The 20956-nt window shown below is 34.1% G+C and overlaps 1 protein-coding gene across 1 annotated transcript in view; it reads right to left on the reverse strand.

Annotated features, from left to right (window-relative positions):
• Nucleotides 1–20956, reverse strand: part of yip2 (yippee interacting protein 2) — a 139580-nt gene that overhangs the window by 55538 nt on the left and 63086 nt on the right. Inside the window, exons 4-6 of the mRNA XM_090410759.1 lie at nt 15159–15290; nt 10586–10702; nt 1998–2145 (exon numbers count right to left, since the gene is read on the reverse strand). Coding sequence (XP_090266885.1) covers nt 1998–2145; nt 10586–10702; nt 15159–15290 — 397 coding nt within the window. The remainder of the gene's footprint in view (nt 1–1997; nt 2146–10585; nt 10703–15158; nt 15291–20956) is intronic.

A 20956-nucleotide genomic window follows, 5' to 3' on the forward strand; every position in this document is an offset into this window, starting at 1 on the left:
GGTCATGAATCTCAATTCTAACTGGATTCAAGTCATCCAATATCATTAGCAGCACACTACCTCCTCCATCTTATCTATGCTTCCTAAAAATGCTGTACCCTTTACACTTGATAGCAGTTATGTCTGCTTCTGATAGCCAGATCTCACTGATGTCTACAATCTGAGGTCCTAACATATTGACGGCAACAAACAAACCTTTGTTTCTAATACTCCTAGCATTCGTATTCAGACATGTTACCTGCACACTTTATTTGTATACTCTTATCTGTAGACTGTGAGATGTACTTGGCACAACTTGCAGATCTGTTCTTATCATGCCTTACTTATGCAGATTAATAAATCATGCCAATTAATATCATCTGCATAAAATGCTGAGATTAACATCGCAATTTTGATATCAGGTTTAATGTCATTTACCTGTATAATGTGATCTACATAGATGAGTTAGAGTGGAGATAACTTGCACATGTTTGATGTGTCCAAACTGAACACACAAAATTGTTCTCTCCTCATAATTTCAATGACACCCATCATTAATGCAGTTACATAGCATTGTTGCTCTGATACACAGATACTCACGTTTTGCTAAGTCCTTGTTAGGTCTCATAAAAATAAAATTTAAATTAATAAAATAATCATACCAATTAATATCATCCGCATAAAATGTTGAGATTAACATCGCAATTTTGATATCAGGTTTAATGTCACTAACCTGTATAATGTGATCTACATAGATGAGTTAGAGTGGAGATAACTTGATCCTTATCTCATATCTAATTTGACAAACCATCTTAGCTTCCTGTCCCCACTCCAAATCTACCTGCTAATTTACAGTGCAAATGTAGAATATGTCCTACTTGATATAATGTTCCAATTTTGCCATATATGATTGTTTTGAACAGTTTTTTTGGCACTTCATATACCTTTACCAAATCTATGATACAGCTATAAAAACAGAAGAGAAGTAAAAAATCTGATGTGTTGCAGTTAATATCATGAATTATGCACAAGGAGTTTGACAATCATTGCTGATATCTTGTGAGTGATGGTGCATGTTTGTGTAATAAGTTACTATACATTTTATGTATAGTTCAAGTACTACACACTATATCATCTTGAAAGAAAATACAGTGGCACCTCAGTTGTTGAACATAATTCGTTCCTAAAGGCTGTTCGGAAACCGATTTGTTTGAAACCATTAACAGTTTTCCCATAAGAATTAATGTAAAATGGATTACTCCAATGATTGCTTATTTAAACCTTTATAAGAGTACTTCATGCATAAAATCGCACACAAAAACAATGAAAATGCATAAAATCTTACACAAAAAGAATAAACACAATAAATAGATAAAATATAGACGAAAATTGATCACCTCTTTATTTTTGAGTATTGTACAGATTGTTGATTTCGCCATACCGAACTGCATAGCAAGATCCGAGACACAAATGTCATTTTCATGTTTGGATACGATTTCTTTTTTCACCTCTATCATGGTTCTAACAACTTTTCTTTTCACTTTGCTGCTATCACTATACTTCTTCGGTCCCATACTGGCTTATTTAATAATAATTTATTAAAAAAAACCAACAAAACACAAAGAAAATCTAAAAAAGGCACTGCAAATTCGGGCAGGTGTCTGCACTGAGCGGGGGCTATGGCGTAACGCTCTCCCGCCACAATCTCAGCCTGCGGAGCACGTGTTTGCTGGTTTACCTGTTCGGGAACAGAGATTCTGTTCGGAAACCAGAGCGTTTTTTCTTCGGAAAATATGTTTGGGAACCGATTTGTTCGAGATGAGAGTCGTTCGACAACCGAGATTCCACAGTACTCTGTTCTGGTGAACTTCTTTCAGGCTAGAGTTTATTTTTATCTGCAAAAATTCAGATGTCTTTAGGCAATGTTTTATTCTAATGTAGGTGTCTAGCGTGTCTAGCATAAATCATTTATTTTATCACATATATACTCTAGAAGAAAACGAATTTCAAAATGTTACCTGCTTTCCATCTTTTCTGAGATCTAAGAGCAAATTCATCACATTGTTCTCGTGTTATATTATACTTCTCTGCCAAATTTTCAGCAGTGATAGCCATGGGCATGTTAATATGTGAATCATGCAAGGAATTCCATAATGCACATTCTATCTGGAAACAAAGAACCATAAGCGTTTTTGATAAGTTACTTAATCTGCCACCAAATAACTAACACAAACATAGCAATAAACACTTTCTCTTAAAATGAATAGAAGCTAGAACTTGGCAGGGCTAAATTCTTGAAATACTGAAAAGAGTAAATAAATTTTTTTAATTTCCCTCCTCCTTCAGCCTCACTTCACATTGTTTTAGTTATACACTGTCTTCCTTATTCAACTCATTTGAACATGATTGTCGCTAGTGTCTGGGGTGTCATGATTGTTCGCTAAAGTAGAGTGTTGCTAGTGAATGCAGCAGTATGTTTGAGCTGTGTGTTATATGTGGCTTTTTATCATATAAATATTGTGACTGTTTGGTGAATTTAGTGTGCTTGTAAATGTAGCAATTTTTTGTTTTTTCCTTAGAAAATTAGTTTTATATTTTGTGTTTTAAGTGTATTTAGTGTTTTATAACATATCTTTAAGATATTACAGTAAATATAGTTTACAATGGTGTCAATAATGCACAAGAAATGTAATGTTAAGAAGAATGGCAAAGTCGAGAACAAGAAGGCTTGCACCAGGCTAAGGAAGTTAAAGCAGATTATTAGACACAAAATGTAGTAATTACAAAAAATGGAGCAGTGTTTGAATGAACATATGGAGGAAAAGAAATTAATCAGCAAAATAAGTAACAACAATGCACTGAATCACATAAGTTTATGAGTAATGAAAATCAGCTAAGTAACATGGATAAAAAAGAAGAAGAATATCTGGTATGGTGACTTTATCATAAACATGCTGTTGATGAGAGGGTTATAACGTTTAAGTTTTCCCAGAGCAAAAATTAAAAATATAGCACATGCAATTCAAAAACAGAAAAGAAAAGTGAACGAGATTGTGATTGTATCAGGTACTAATGACTTAACCAGCAATAAGTTCAGTATGAGAGAGAATATGAAAGGGTTGTTGGAAGAAGCAAGTGAAGAGTGAGAAAGTGAAAATTGTAAGTATATTACCTTGATATGATAAAAATGAATTACAAAGAAGGACCACAGAAGCAAACAATTCAATGCATAGATGTGGAAGAAATGGATGTGGATTTTTGGATGTGTGGAGTGAGTTTGAGGGAAGATTGGATTTGTATAAAAGGGATGGCCCCTATACTTCAATGCATTTGGCATCAGGAGTCTTGAAAAACTAATAATTGGTATAAGCCCTAACAGAGAGAGTCAGAGAAACTAAATTATAATGGGAGAAATGGTGAGAATCTATGTATAAGAGCAACAATGTTATGTGACTGTGTTAATGACAAGAATGGGTATTATCATGGAAGTGATTATGAGGAGAGAGAACAATTTCAATTTTGTGTTCATCCAGTTCAGACCCATCAAACGAGAGCAAAGATGTCTGCATATACGAGTCACTAGAGAAGAACAAAGACCTGAAAGTTGTCTGTGTCATGCAGAATACAGAAAAGAGAATACAAGAAAAAACATGCAGGTAGCTCATTATCAGTATTATTATTAGCAAATGTACAGGTTTATCAAAATAATGGGAACATTTGCAAATTTTTCAGAGAATTTTTTTTTATTGATAAGCTGTAGACCCACCTCGGGCTGTTAGAACACCATAAATTCGACAGGGAATAGACTGATACAGCGTCATATAATCTGCCCACAGGTGAGAGAATCATAGCTGGCAGAGTGGCAAGAAGAATCAATTCATTTCGAAGGGAAGAAAAGAATAAGGGATATACAAATTTATCAACACACAAAATCACGTGCTTTATACATAAAATTTTTCCAAGTGTTATACAAGCAAAATAGTTACCACTTTAAACTCTAGTATGTCCATAAAAGAAAAGCTAATTTTCTGACGTAATAATAAACACCCATCTCACAAAATGAATTGATTACCCTATTATTGGAATGGATTCTGCTTCTTCTGCCATGCACAGACATGTCAAAGGTTCTCTCATCTGTGGTTGAACTATACACAAGATAATGGAATTTGGGATCATTCTTATGTATAGTTCAACTGTAAAATCTCTTATGGTGAAACAAAAAGAAAAAATTATTTTCACCTATATTGATTTTACAAATCCGAAAAAACACCCCAACTCAACATCACCAGAGTTAAAGATCAGTGCTATCAACATAAGAAGCCTGAATGGAAAGAAATGGAGCTAGCTGAGGAATTGGATAAGTACCAGATCGACATACAAAAAACCAGAGACTGGTTATTACTAACACAATGTTCCAACATAAAAACATGCACAAATTTACATGGAAAGAAGAGGCAAGGAATAAGAAAAGTCTCTTTTCTCTTCTGTTGAAGGAAAATTAAAGGATTCAATCCTCTGAAAAAGGGAAGCTTTGTCAGTACTGACACAAAGTTGAAGTCTCATGATGACGGTAAAGCTTGTGATTAGAAAATCGCAGATAGCAATACAGTTTATTGTGTACATCTGTAATACTGTGGAGCAGAAAGCAAATGGAGAAACTGCTGCTCTATTCTCTCCAGACTAATCACCATGGCGAGCAAATCTACACAAATGGCCCTGAGTTCCTGGCGTCCCTTAAATGGGACAAGGGTGCAAATCTGGGCTCAAAATGGTCTAAAACTAGGAATTTGGAATGTCAGAACCCTGTACGAAGCAGGTAAGCTAAGAAATGCTATTCAGGAAATGAAAAGACTTGAAATTGAGATTTTAGGAATGAGTGACGTTAGGTGGCCAGGATCAGGCAAAACTCAAATTAATGACATGCCAATGTACCACTCTGAAAGTAGTGAAAACAACCATCAAAATGGAATTGGAATAATATTAAACAAAGATGCCAATAAGTCACTGTTGAGATTCATCCTTTACTCAGATAGGATGATGTTATTAAAACTAAAAGGTCAACCACTAGATATTAATCTTATACAGGTCTATGCAGTAGGGACTGATGACAAGAGTGATACCGAGATCAAAGAATTTTATGACCAATTAAAAGAACTAATGAAAAACACAAAAAAACATGATATTAATATCGTCATGGGTGATTTCAATGCTAAAGTTGGGAAAGGTAGAAGTGGAGATATAGTTGGCGAACAAGAAATGAGAGAGAGAGAGGAGACCGTCTTATTCAATTCTGCCAAGAAGAGGAGCTAATAGTCACAAATACGTGGTTTAAGCTACCATCCTGAAGGCTATATACTTGGCAATCACCACAAGATAATAATACAAATATAGTCAAAAACCAAATTGATTACTTACTAATTAATCAACTATTTCAAAGTTCCATAAAGAGCACAAAAACCTATCCTAGTGCGGATATTGCTTCTGATCATAATCTACTGGTGACAGTGTTAAAAATTAGACTGAAAGCTAATACTTCAGAAACATCAACAAAAAAAGGCTTAATTTAGGAAAGTTAAAAAAACCAGAGATAAGAAACAAATTGAGTCAAATCAAGAGATAGCACTTATCAAGAATGATGACGTCATGAGGTTTGATGAATCATGGGACAAATTAAAATCTGTCTTCATAGAGAAATGTATCAATACCTTGTATCCTGATAGAGCAGTAAAAAAGAAAGATTGGATAACTGACGAAATTCTCTCTCTCATGGATCAACGCAGATCATATAAAAATCACAGTCCAACAAAATATAAAGAGGTTCAAAAAATTATTAAAGGCAAGATCAAAGAAGCAAAAGAAATCTGGATGAATGAAAAATGTAGAGAGATTGAAATTCTACAAGAAAAGCATGACAGTTTTAATCTACACAAAAAGCTGAAAGAGACCTCAGGTATATTTAAGAAAAAACAACTATGTGTCCTTTGAAACAAAAAGGGAGAAATAATATCTGAAAAAGATGACAAAATACAAGAATAGGTGAAATATGTAGAAGAACTCTTTTTCTGATAACAGACAGAACCCAGAAAATACTTATGAACAGATGGACAGTCCATGTATTCTAAGATCAGAGGTAGAATGTGCGCTGAACTCAGCTAAAAATGGTAAAGCCTTAGGCCAGGATAGAATACCAGCAGAAATAGTAAAGTTATTAGACAGTGACAACATTAATATATTAGCAAAGCTGTTTAATAAGATCTACGATATGGGCATAATCCATAATCCCTCAAGACTGGTTACAGTCGACCTTCATCATACTATCTACAAAAGCAAATGCGAAAACTTGTAATGATTATAGAATGATCAGCCTAATGAGTCACGTTCTCAAAATGTTCCTAAAAATAATTAAAAAAAGAATATACAGAAAATGTGATACCCAGTTTGGCTTTAGAAACAGTTTGGGAACAAGAGAGGCTCTTTTCTGCTCTCAAATATTATTCCAAAAATGTATGGATCAAAACAAGGAAGTATTCATTTACTTCATTGACTTTGAGGAAGCATTTGATAAAGTCCAACATACTAAAATGATTGGACTATTAAAGAGAATTGGATTAGATAGTAAAGACATCAGGATCATTCAAAACTTATATTGGAACAAAAGGCATCCGTTCAAGTTGATGACATTATTACAGACTCCAATTAACATCAAACAAGGAGTAAGGCTGTCACCTCTTCTTTTTAACATATACTCAGAAGCCATATTTCAAAAAATCTTAAAAGGAAGAGAGGAAGGGATTAATGTAAATGGTGAAATCATCAGTAACATCCGACATGCTGATGACACAACTCTCCTGGCTGACAATATTCAGGCTCTTCAAAATCTTCTGGAACCAGTGAATGAAGAGAGTGAAAAAATGGGATTAAAAATAAATATCACCAAAACTAAATTCATGGTCATAAGCAAGAAACCAATTCTTAATTCATCACTTTATTTAAATGGGAAATGAATAGAAAGCATGACAAAGTTTAATCTCGGATGCTGGTTAAATGAAGAATGCAATCCAGAAATGGAAATAAAAGTTAGAATTGAAATGGCAAGAAAAAAGTTTCTCCTGATGAAATCAACGCTGCGTAATCGCAACTTAAACTTAGAGCTTAGAGTATGCATGATTAAATGCTATCTATGGTTTATACTGCTGTACGGTGCAGAAACTTGGACCTTGAAGACAACATCAATAAAAAAAACTTGAAGCCTTTGAGATGTGGTTATACAGACAAATGTTAAAAATCCCATGGACAGCAAAAACATCCAATCAGGAAGTACTGGAACAAATGGGGAAATCGCATGAACTTTTAGATACCATAAAAAAGAAGGAAAACTGCATATCTTGGTCACTTACTTTGTAATGAAAAATATAAAATACTTAAATTGCTTATAAAGGGGAAGATATATGGAAGAAGAGGACAAGGAAGATGAAGAAAATCTTGGCTGGCAGACATCAGACAGTGGACTGGCATGAGCTCTGAGGGAATGCTTAGAGTGGATGAGGATAGCTGAAAATTTGCCAAGGTGGTTGCCAACCTCCGATAGGAGATGGCACTACAAAAAAAGGCAAAAACTGGTGAGATCTTTTCTGAACAATAAATACAAAATGTTATATTCAGGCAATGACAATCAAGGAAAAGAAGGAGTAGTCATAGTATTCAACACTAAATACGAGGCTAATCTTCTTGAATGGCAGGCAGTCTCAAGTAGCGTGATGTGGGCAAATATGAGAATGGGGAATGGGACAATGAGACTTATTTGTGCCTATGGTCCCACAGAAGGTTCTACTAAGGTAGAAGTGGAGGAATTTTTTGGGGCTTTAGAAAAGGCAATTGACACAATGAAAAAGGAAAAGTTGGTCCTTGTTGGGGATCTAAATAGCAGAGTAGGAAATGATTGTCAGACATACAAAAATATTTTGGGAAAATTTGGAGAAAAGAGCAAAGCTAATAATAATGGCAAATACCTTTTGGATTTCTGCTTAGGACATGGACTGGTTATTACTAACACAATGTTCCAACATAAAAATGTGCACAAATTTACATGGAGAGTAGGGGCAAGGAATAAGAAAAGTCTTATTGACTATGTTATTATTGTTGATAGTGATGTTTTCTCGTTGGTACAGGAGACTAATGTTCATAGAATTTGAAATTGGAAGTGATCACCATTTTGTCTTGAGCAGCATAAAAGTGAATTTCATACTGAAAAGAAGAACATGTAAGAAAGTTTTAAAGTGAATAAAAGTTGAGCAGCTCTCAGATGTAAACTGTAGACTAAAATACACAAACATTATTCAAGAAAAAATGAAAGAGTTTGAGAACAGAAACCAAACCTTGGAGAGTCAGTGGCAAATCCTGAAGAAAACGTTGATTGATTGATTCAGCCAGAGAGGCATGTGGTGAGGTTGTCTGCAAGGGTAGAAAAATCAGAACCCCATGGTTGACACAGGAAGTTAAAAAGGCAGTGAAGGAAAAGAAGAAAGCATATCAAAAGGCAAGAATCAAGAGAAGTTAATGTAGCTAATGATTAAAGTTACTTGTGAAGTAGGATATCACAGCCAAATGGGTTGTACAACAGAAGGAATGAGGTTGAAGATATGACAGGACAAGGTGATCGAATGTATATAAGTGAGGATGTAATGGGTACGAATGGTATCCAGAGATATGAATTCATGTATAAAGTACCCAATAGTTATAATTATTTGTAGAAATTTATAATTATCCGACAAACTAAATATCCCCTAATTGTTTAGAGCAGTATATTTCAGAATCCAATCCCATATTCTCCAATTTTTGCAACAGTCCTCCATGCTGTATCCCATTAAAAGCCTTAGCAAATTCTAAAAGCATCATGGTATACCCATTTTTATTGTCTAATTCAACAGTAACATTATTAGAGAATGTGAGTAGGCTGCTCAAATATAACCTTCCCTTAGTAAACCCATGACATTCATTGAAGAAGTATAGATTCTCTGTCAACCTATTTCTGTATGCAAGCCCTAATCAACTTTTCCAAAAAGTTGATTAGGGCTTGCATATTCAACTACCAAAAAGTTGATAGTTGGATATATTACTCTTTGCACCACCCTTGTGCAATAGAATTACCATTCATTCTTTCCACTCTTGTGGAATCTTCGCTGTTCTGAGACTTAAATTATATAGACTGGTGAAAGGAATAGCCAGTTCCGCTAAACATTCTTTTAGCATCCTTGCTGATATTCCATCAGTCCATATTGCCAAATTATCACTGTTTGTGGAACAGTTTAGTTATTCCTCATACACGAGTTTCTTCATCCAATGAAGAGGTAGCAGTGAGCTCAATGTTGCATATGCCAGGTTGATAACTTTTAGCAAAATGAGCACTCAAGTCAATCTCTTCTGCCTAATAGACAAGCTTAGGTGTTGATTATTCTATGGCATTACAATCCCAAATGTATTAAATTATACACTATGGACAAAATACTGTTACACATGTTATCTTAAAATCAACTCCTATATAACTGTAATAATTCTTTTGTACAACATTAGAGGGTGTCAAAATAGGACTTTAAACCTTTTGTCCATTGCTTCACTTACTGTCATGTGTTAATTGTAGCGTGCTATGAAGATCTGATTTCACATAACACATTTTTTATAATTTATTTAGTTTAGTTTTGTAATATGATTCAAATATGTTATGAATCTCTTCTGCACTTATCTGCATTAAATTCTTTCATATTCATTCTTTCTTTTACTTAGAGCATAACAAAAGAATTCTTTTGAGTTGCCTTTGACTGCATATGAAAAGAAACTGGCTCTGCCAGTTTCTTTTCATATGTTTTCAGTTTCTTTTCAAAAGAAACTGGCTCTGCCAGTTTCTTTTGATGTGCAGAGTTAGCTTACCATACAGCACTTACAAAGAGCATGCACATGGTATTCCTTCTCCATCTTTTTCATGAATCTCTTACTTAATTAGATTACACATCCATTATACTCCTATCCTATTTATTCTTACTCTAGGGATACATTCTGATAATGCATTAAGTATTTTTTAAATGCTTCCCATGCACTGTGATATCATTCCCATCCAAAAAAAACAAGCATAATCCTCAGTTGGTCATTCACTTGGAAAGTGGATAAGTTTATGAATGCAACATTCATGAACTTATTTATTAATTACTATTTACATAAACTTATCCTCTCTCCATTCATCCATTCTTGCTCTAGGGATATATATCCCTAATGTATCTAGGGGCGGGTGGGCATCCATCTCACTCACACACTTGTCTCAAATTTTCTTTTTATGCATGTTATCTATTTTTTTTTTAAATGTTAAATTAGTTCAAATAGCATAATCTATATTGCAAACTACAAATTCTCTATAAAATGGCTCTAGTTTATTGTAAATAAACCAGTTTACCTGTAAAAAACAACAACCTCTGAAAATATGAAAATGAATAAACACTGAGCTCTTCTATCATCACATAAGTAGAATTCAAACTCAGGCACTGATGAAATCACTACCAATTAAACAGTGAGAAATTACTGAAATACTTTATTCATTAAAAAAAAAATTAAAATTTACCTTTGGTTCACTACCAAAACGTACTCCAAATCTTGTTTCCCTCATAATAAATGGAGCCTGGCTCATGTTTTCTGTTCCTGCAGTTACTACTACTTCAGCTTCCCACAGACAGATTTCCTAAGTGCAACAAAGAAAAAAAAAAATTAATAAAAAGAAAATATTTATGAGTAGAACAATTATCCAATCCATTGGTAAGATTATCATTTTCATAAAAATATTCTTTATTTTCTTTATCAAATAACTGACATATGTTGAACGTGTAAAGTATGCTACATAAATTCAACAGTCTATTCCTGAAATCACTTAACCATAATTCAGCTACATTTACAATAATACTTCCAAAGACAATTTACCTTATGATTAACCCAGAAATCAAAATAAATTGTAATATCCTGCTAACAGTCTTCTTGTTCTTCAAACCCTGCTCATTAAAGTACTTTTAAATGCTTGTAAGATAGCTGCTCTCTTATCCACAATGCCAGCTTATTATTTCCACATTCTGTAAAAAAAATCTTTCCTAAGCTCGCCAACATAATAGTTCCCTTATCCATTTAAGAAATGGATAAGAGAACAAACATTATGACTTTGTTAAGGGAAGTTTTACCTTTGCTTAACAAAGTCATACTGTTTGCATAGTTTCATACTAATATCCACCCATATCACTCCTTCACTTGTTTCTGCTGAATAATAATAAATTCATTTTATCATATTGTTTCATCCTTGAAATTAGCATTTACTCCAACACTGAAATAAAAAGGTTACTGAATATCCCCCGTTCTAGTACCACCCCATTTAATTAGATTTAAATCCATCAGCCATAAGATTTACTTTTGCATAAAAATTTATATTCAGAGACCACTTATTATCTATTATAATCTTAAGTCTTATATAAAAAATTAGAAAAAATTATAAAAAAAAAAAAAAAATTCCAAAATGAGCCCACTGGTCTCTTTTTCTTTTTGGTTTCTGTATGTTACTTGGTTAGAAACACTCTTAGTCTAACTGTAAAACTTATGAATCCCCTTGATGCATATGTGCAACTAGACAGCTCACCATGGCTGCCACACTGTGAATCTGTGAAATAAGTGATAATTTGTAATAAACCAATTTACCTGTGATTATATCACAAGGCTTCCACTGAATTTGAGAGCCCTGTAATATAATGACCAGTTTCTACAGCTCATAGATTTTATTGTACACTACAACAGCTACTAATCTGTCTACTGTATGTTCCTGTCTGTTTTGCAGACTGAACCATACAAATAATCAGCAGTAACAGTAAATACAAAAATCAGTTTTTTTTTTTTTCTCCCCCCATTTGTCAGTTTACAGTGTATAAGAGAAGATGCAATTAGTTTTCTTAAATGCTGAGAATGGAAATCAGCATGACAGATGCTAAGAATTCCCTATGAAAATTTCATGTATTATTCCTTTATTGCATTCCTTTACTTTACTCAAATATCCAAGAAAAAGAAACATTTATCTCTGAGAAAGCAGGAAGTCAAACTGCAATTTCAGAGTGGCTACTTTTGTCAACATTATTTTCATTAGTGGTACTGTTGAGACAATAGTAAATACTGGTATGGTAGTACTAAAATTTCAGATGGGAATTTTACATTTTCAATAATTAAAACATTAATATCAGCCAAGTAACTATTCTAAGCTGCCACCAATTTCTTGCTTGCTCAGTAGTGTTGATCAACTTTTTCACAATATGAATATTTTTTTAATCGTTTTTTTGTTTCAATGAAATAGGAAAAACAGTTGACATAACTTTGATGAATCAAAACTGGATGATGAGCAGTACTTAGTGTTATTCTGGAATTACAGATGATGCCAATATATTATGTCCGTTAACTGTCTGTGTGTATTCAGATTTTCTGTTTTGTAGAATGAAAAACTTGAGATTCTGAGGTGTTAGCAGTGTCAAAATGTCTATGAGGAAATACAACATAAACACAAACCATATGCCAAATTTTGTGAAAAACTTGAATGAGGCAACATATCTGCAAAGAAAATAACTCCTTTTGCAGTAAAGGTTGAAATGGAACCGAAGCAATGTAAGAAACAACTACATTCCAAACTTAGTCAAAAACTGAATGAGGCAACATCTGCAGAGAAAACAACTTCCTTTACAACTTGTTTTAATTCGACTAAGCTGAAATTCTCATAAGAGCTGAAGAAACAGCATTGTGAGACAATGCTGAGTTTGCAAAGGAAGTGATGACAGTCCTTATAACTAATTAAATTGTACATGTTTTGGTCATAAAGTATAAAGAAGAAGTGCCACTTCGTCCGATTGTGGATGGCAGGTCCTCCCCAACGTACCTATTGGCTAAGCACCTAGCGAATTTACTTAAAGGAAAAATTAGACAAACAGAGTCCTACTTAAAAAATTCTCAACACTTTGTAGACAAACTAAAAAACATAAAAATTACACAAACAGACATAATGGCCAGCCTAGATGTAGTGTCCTTGTTCACGAATGTACCAGTAGAAGAAGTAATGAACATTATCAAAGATCTCTTTCCTGCAGATATCACAAAGATGTTCAAGCATTGCCTACAATCAAATTTTTTCAAAGTTAACAACAAGATATACAAACAATTAGAAGGCCTAGCCATGGGCAGCCCTCTGTCGCCACTATGTGCAGACCTTTTCATGGAGAAATTTGAAGATGAAATATTCACCAGCATTACTCCTAAACCTTCTATATGGTGGAGATATGTGGATGACATCTTCATCATATGGAAAGACAACTTAGAAAGCCTACATATGTTTGTTAACAGAATCAATGCACTCCACAATAAAATAAAATTTACTCTAGAAAATAACGAACAGCTACACTTCTTGGACTTACTAGTAAAAAGACAAGGTAACAGTATCAAACTATCCATTTACAAAAAACCAACAGACACTGGAAGATATCTACATTACTCTTCTAACCATCATAGGTCAGAGAAACACAGCATCATCCACATGCTAAGAAATCGAGCTAGAAAAATTATCTCTGACGAGGAAGAAGTTCAAACAGAACTGTCTCAAATAGCTACAACTCTATCACAAAATGGTTATCCTAGACACATCATCAACAAATTTCTATACAAAGATAACCAACAAGAAAGAACAGTCGCCCAGCAAATCTCAACAGCAGTCATCCCCTTTATAGGTTCAACTTCCACAAAAATTGCAAGATTGTTAAAAACACATAACATCAGGGTTGTATTTAAACCAACAAATAGCATAAGACAGGTCCTAAGATCTAAAGACAGTGTGCCATTTTATAAATATCCAGGTGTGTATAATATTCCATGCACGTGCGGTCTTTCCTACATTGGACAGACTTCGAGAAGCCTGGAAATAAGACAGACAGAACATGTAGGTGATGTTAATCACAATAGAACGATCACCTCAGGATTGGCACATCACTTTTCAACTTCGAACCACACTATAGACTGGAATAACAGCTCCATGCCCTACGTAGACGAGGATTACAGACATTGAGTATTTAAAGAAGCGGCAGTTGTACTACGTACGGGAAGTAACCTAAACAGAAATCAAGGGGCTAATCTGAACGATACCTGGAAAAATCTAATTAACTCCCTCAGTTCAACAGAGCTACAGTACGCAAATAATCATATTACGCGTTTGCATGTAACGCGTGTTCATGATGCCGAGTAGTTATGTCACGCGAACGTGTCACCCAGCTACCTAACAGGTACTAACGGTTCTTTGTATTTTTAAACCTTTTTTGCATTTACCTTTTTTTGTACTATGCAAGCCTTGAGAAAGCTAGTCAGTTACTAGCGAAACTGGTAGACAATTTGTAAGAGCTTAAGTACATTATAAATATTTATTATGTAACAATAAAGATTTATTGTTACATAGACCATATATTTATGGTCTATGTAACAATAAATCTTTATTTTGTAGTCCTTATAACTCTCCATTTTTTTTTTTTTTGCTTGCTTGGGGTTGAACTCAGAACAGTATGAACAATAATATTCTAGATTTGGCTGAAATTGGTTAAATAATGAAATAAAGTATCTGCAGATGAAACACCTTCCCCACAATCTTAATTTTAGTTTGATTAAGCTGATTTTTCAGATCTCAATGTAAGAAAATGGTATATTTCAAATATGGTCAAAACTGGCTGCATGTGGAACATAGAAAATGAAGAAAAACAATGCAGTTATGGTGTTTTTCAATATTTTCAAAGTGTTCTCTAGTTAAATAAGTTATTTCATAAATCCTTGCTCACATATGGCACTGAAGGCTGTGCAAGCCCTCGTATGTGAAGCTGATATAAAAATAAATAAAGTTGAAGGAAAAAAAAAAGATTTAACCCTTCAAATCTGATAGGCTTCTTGCTAGATACTTTTATTGATTAAAAGTGGTGGACTGATAATATACACCTTAAAAATGGAATTACAGTATATCAAATTTTCAGCTTAATTATTCTTTTTTATTCCAGTACTTAGCTCAAGAGTTACTGCCATGGCCCTAGAGATAATTTAAAAAGATTATTAAGATAGTGATTCCAAAGTACATTCTCATTAAATAACATTCATACCTGAGATCCTGAAACTATTGACTGAAACCCTGAGCCACAAAGTCTGTTCACTGTAAGACATGGAGTACGATGTGGAACACCACACTGCAGAGCTGCATGACGAGAAATGTAGATTCCATCCTTGGCAGAAGACTGTAATTATTCAAAATAACTAATGCTGGTAAGAGTTGCCCATAAATTAAAATGACACTTGGTACTCACTGAATTATTATTATACGAGGGTGGTCTAAAAAGTTCTCTGGTTAACAATGAAAAAACGAATTTATAATTCCAAAATTATTTTTATTTTTCAACAATCTCCATTAAGACTAATACATTTATTCCAGCGATGCTCCAGCACCATTATCCCGTCAATGTAGTGGTTCTCAGTAAGATCTGCAAAATACCTGTCTACAGCTGCAATCACCTCTCGATTCAAAGAAAAATGCTGACCAGCAAGGAAGAGTTTTAGTTTTGGGAAGAGACAGAAGTCAGAGGGAGCAAAATCTGGGGAATAGGGTGGATGTTCCAACAATTCATAGTGCAGATCCCTTAATTTTCCCATTGTCAAAACACTTTTGTGGGAAGGTGAATTGTCCTGATGAAAGATGATTTTTTCTTCTGCAAACTGGGTCTTTTCTCATGAATTTTTTCGTCTAGTCTTGTTAAAAGATCAGAATAATATTCTCCAGTTATTGTTTTACCCTTTTCAAGATAATTAATAATTAATTGATAAAAATAATTAATTAATAACTAAAAATGCCTTTAGCATCCCAAACCACCGATGCCATGACCTTTCCTGCTGATGGAACCGACTTTGTCTTCTTTGGTGCTGAACAACCGACTTCTGTCCACTGTTTTGACTGCTGTTTGGATTCTGGTGTGTGTGTAATAGTGAATCCAAGTCTCATCCATAGTAATACACTGACACACAAAATCAGTTTTATTCTTGTTAAAATACTCTAAGCACTGTTCAGAGATTTTCATGCGAGTGCATTTTTGATTATAAATGTATAAAAATGTAACAACACCCAATTTCTGGTGTTGTTACACTTTTAGACGTCCTTCATGTGGATCATCTTCAAGGCTGGTATGGTCACGTTTAAACTCGGCAGCCCATTTCTTAATTGTCGAAAACAAAGGATAAGAGTGCCCATAAACTTTTATGAACTTTGAATGAATTTCTTTTGGTGTTAAATCTTCTTTTACAAAGAATTTTATAGCAGCACAATACTCAATTTTATCCATTTCAAGGGATACAGTCAACACTTTTGCTTTAGACAGCTGTATAAAACAAACTACTTGATAGAGAATGACTTGCAATTTCACATGGATGCTTATGACAGATGTATCAACTTAGAAAAAAAAAATCTTGCCGATAGTGTTGCCACCTATGGTCAAAGCCTAGATCTTTTCAGACCACCCTTGTACATCAGTCTACATGATTCGCTCTCTCTCTCTCACTCTACATATATATATATGATTAAGATTAAGACAAAGATTAATAACAGCTGAAATGAAGTTTGAGAAAAACTGCAAAGTATACTCTATTTGATCACAAAAGAAATTATGAAAGAATTAAATCAGGAATCAGTAAGAGAAAAAATTAAAAAATATAAACATAAATGGATGGATCACGTTGAAAGAATGAAAACAGAAAGATTACCAAAACAAGCCTTAAATTACAAACCATTAGGGAAAAAAAAAAAACAGGATGTCCTCTTAAGAATTCAACAATGACTTCTGAGTCCGGAACAGGCCACTCTAGGCCTCAATCCTCGACAGGCATGACGATGATGATGTATGCATGTATGTATAGTTTATAGTAACTGTTTATAATAATTAGTGATTTAGTTTTCTCAAAAAAAAAATTTATATATATATATATAATTTTTTTTTTTTTTTTTTTGAGAAAACTAAATCACTAATTATTATAAACAGTTACTATAAACACTTGAAAAAAAATGGGATGGCAAATTACTGACATATATTAGCTGCTGGGATCAAGCAGTATATTTTCCAGAATGTATTTCAAGGTATGAAAGATTAAATAATAATAATAATTAAAGAATTTTAATAAGGTTCAAAACTTAAAAGCATAAATAAGAAACTGTGCTGTTAGGCACACTTCTATTAAAATATCATTTGATCTTTCATTTTTTTTTTTTTTTCAGTGGCAATCCCATGAAAACAAGAGTAAAAATATATAGCATACTGTGTCATAGATATCTAGAAAAAATTGAAAAACATAAGGCAACCTTTGCTAACAAAAAATGGCAAACAGCATTAATAATAAGATGAAAAAAAATATAACTCCAATAAAAAAAATTTTAGCATTGATGTAAAATGAAAAGTGGATATGTTCTTAAATTCATAACCACAATAAAAAAATAAAATAAAATAAAATGAACTGAATATCACAAAATATTAAAGAGAAGAGGTTATAATTTACAAGAAATTATATTATCTTCAATTCATGCAATGATAAGTTCAGGTGGAATGCTTTCCATTCTTGTCAATACTTAGGCAAAATTACCTGCTCAGTATACAAAAAAGCAGTTATGACGTTATTAAAGAACTATGTGCAGAATCTTTTTTTGCAATTAAAAAAAAAAAAGTGCTAAGTTGAAAACAAAAAAAATTAAAATACAAATTTTAGCATGTTTGCCTCAAGCTCTAGACAAACTGTCATTTTTACTTTCCCAAGATGCTGGAGATGCAACGAATCATTACTTGTGCTTGTCATGTATTTATTTTTGTTTTCTAAAAATATTCCGGGTGAATAACACTCTGCTAACAATAGAGTTTCTGTCTCATGAATTCCCAAAAATTTTCAAATCTTTTTTTTTTTTTGTCTCAAGCCACAGGAAAAGCAGCTTGAGACATTTATAATTATGAAACAGAAAAGAATCAAATTTATTATAATTTTTATATTATTATAAAGTTAAATATTTATCAATTGCGATGAATTTGTCATTCCTCATTTTATACATTATTTGTGTTTCTTTAAAACATCATTTCTATGACTAATGACTATGAATTGAGTATAATGAAACAGCCACATGTAAATAGGCATTTTATTACACTTAACTGGTCCTAGTCTGTTCAAAGAATGATCATATCACTAGTCAATGGACTTTCATGCTATTGCTGAAGTTATTTTTCCTCTTTTAAATTTGGATCACACTGATAACTTGATAAGAGAATTTTTATCTTATCAAGTTAAATTTATAATTTTAATTATTATCCGACTTCCATGAAGTCGAAGTACTCATTGTGGGAGGTCTATACTCTCATGCCAAAAGATTGAGCCCTGCTTCTCAATTCCACTGCTCATTACCTTCCTTATACAGCTTCCATTGATGGCCTCTAGTTCTACCTTTGTCTTCGTATATTCTATGAAATATCTTCTCCGCATTAATCTGGTAACAACACCACCCTCCTCACCAACTTATGTCTCACTCATATCCCCCCTTCTTCTATTCACAAGGCTCTATAAGATGCATTTCTTCAACCTCTCCTCATATCCAATATTAACTTGATAAACTTTCTCTGGACCTCCACCAATATATCTTCATTCCCCTGAAAACCAGGTGACCATATCTGTGCATAGTAGTCCATATGTGGCTTGATCAAAACCTTATACAAGAGAACCATAACCTCTTTGCTTCTGTATGTCAATGTCCTCATTATTGTCATAATCCATTGAAATGTTCTTACAATTTTTAGCAATCCCCTTGGTCGCCATTGCTAAAAGTCTCTGCCCACCATCACTCCCACTCTCATCTCCTCCACCTCCTTCAAAATTTCTTCATTAATTGTATATTCTGCATCCCAACCTTGCATACCAAATTTCAAGACCTTGCACTTTGTAACATTAAACTGATAGTTCCACATCATTTGCCCACTCACATAGTCTATTCATAACCTTCTGCAAGGCCACAATGTCTGCTCTAATTCTTTTAGCCCTTCTCAACTTTGCATTATTGGCAAATAGCTGCACATCTCCAGTTAAGCCAGTCCCAATCTCATTAACATACAAGTCAAACAATAATAGTCCAAAAACAGATCCCTGTGGCACTACACTAGTGATCTTCCTCTTTTGGGATACTATTTCTCCAGATACAACCTGCTGATATTGTCCAACAGCTAATCCGTTATCCAACTTACTAGTTTGTTATCTAATCCCATCTGTTTCAGTTTAGCTACCAGCTTGTCACATGGCAGTCTATCAAAGGTCTTTGAAATATCCAAGTACACCACCATATATGCATCTCCCTTATCAAGAGAGTTTGTCGCCTTGTTGTAATATGTAAGCAGATTACTGAAACATTACTTCCTCCTAACAAATCCATAGTGACAATCAAAGAATACTGCCATTATCAACCCACTTCTGAAGATGATGCAGCAGCATTGTAACAAGTGTATAACACTTCATGGGAAATATGCAGAATAATGTGTAAGTTACATGGTTCTACCGCAATTCCTTCATGGTGATTATCACAACTTCTCAGCCCCTCCTCATATCTCTCATCTTTATAGACATGCTCATGTGACTGGCTGCAACTCATGTGATCACTTCATGGTCACTTTCTCCAACTGGGAAAAGATTAGACACTCCATTCACAATCACATCCTTTGACAATATAACTAGATCTAAGACTCTTAAACCTTGTGTGTGTGCCCTCCATTACATACTGCCTAAGACTGTTGTCTCTTAAGAACTCGAGAAATTCATTCTCCTTATTCCCTAATGCTATCTCTTCATTCCAATCAATGTTGCCATAGTTGAAATCACCCATACAGATCACCCTTTGCTTGCTCACTAAGCCAAGTTGCCTATACATTTCTTTATCTCCATCTTCTACATTCCCTGGCCTGTAGCAATACCCCCACCAAATCTCATTCTATCAACCTCCACTTCACACCATACTGCTTCAAAATCACTGCCATTTTTTTCTCCTTGTATACCTTGCATGGACATAATTCTCATGCTATCATCAGCAACATGCTCCTATCCCCCTTCTTGCCTTTCCCATCTTCACAAAAAACATCATATCCCTTCGTTTCTGTTCCTGTCAAGATGTCATTCTCATCCAACCATGTTTCACTTATTCCAACTATTTTTAGGCACATAAACTCAATCAATGCAACAATTTCATCTCTCTTATTTCTGCCATTCCTGCCATTTATAAATAAACATAATTCATTTCTTGGTCTACAGCCAGTAGTCCTGTTCATGCTGTCCACAATTTCTCTTCACCTGCTCTTGTCATCTCATCTTTGGCCCCACATAGTCTCCCAGATTCTAACTCCCCATGTATTCCTGGCCATTCCATTCCATATGTGCATTCATTACCACTTTCAGAATCCATTTCCCCTTACACTATATCCCCCTGACCTCTCTGGCCTAGTGGTTTGCGTACCCACTCTCCAACCAACAGGTCATTGGTTCGGATCCCACCGTAGCATGGATGTTTGTGATTGCCTTACCTTGTGTACTGCTATAACCTTTGATATGGCACAGTATGATCTTTGCTGTCCTTGCACCATTAAAACTATAAATCATCATCCTTTGGCCCACCCTGTCCAACTTGCTTTCCTGTTTTCACATTCTCTTCTCCATTCACAACCACATCAATCTCATCTAGTCCACTCTCTTGCTCATTCAAATCATCTTTGACTTCCACTGATATCTTGTTTACATCACTCATTACACTTCCCTCCAACAGCAACCTTCCCAAATGACTCACTCTAAAACCAGATGAAGTTCACTTTTATACTGCTCTATTTTCCCCTCAAACTCATCCCACATTTTC

The sequence above is a fragment of the Typopeltis vanoorti genome, chromosome 20 (assembly GCF_054136105.1).
Source record: "Typopeltis vanoorti isolate ZY-2024b chromosome 20, IOZ_Tvanoo_1.0, whole genome shotgun sequence".
Classification (NCBI taxonomy): Eukaryota; Metazoa; Arthropoda; class Arachnida; order Uropygi; family Thelyphonidae; genus Typopeltis; species Typopeltis vanoorti.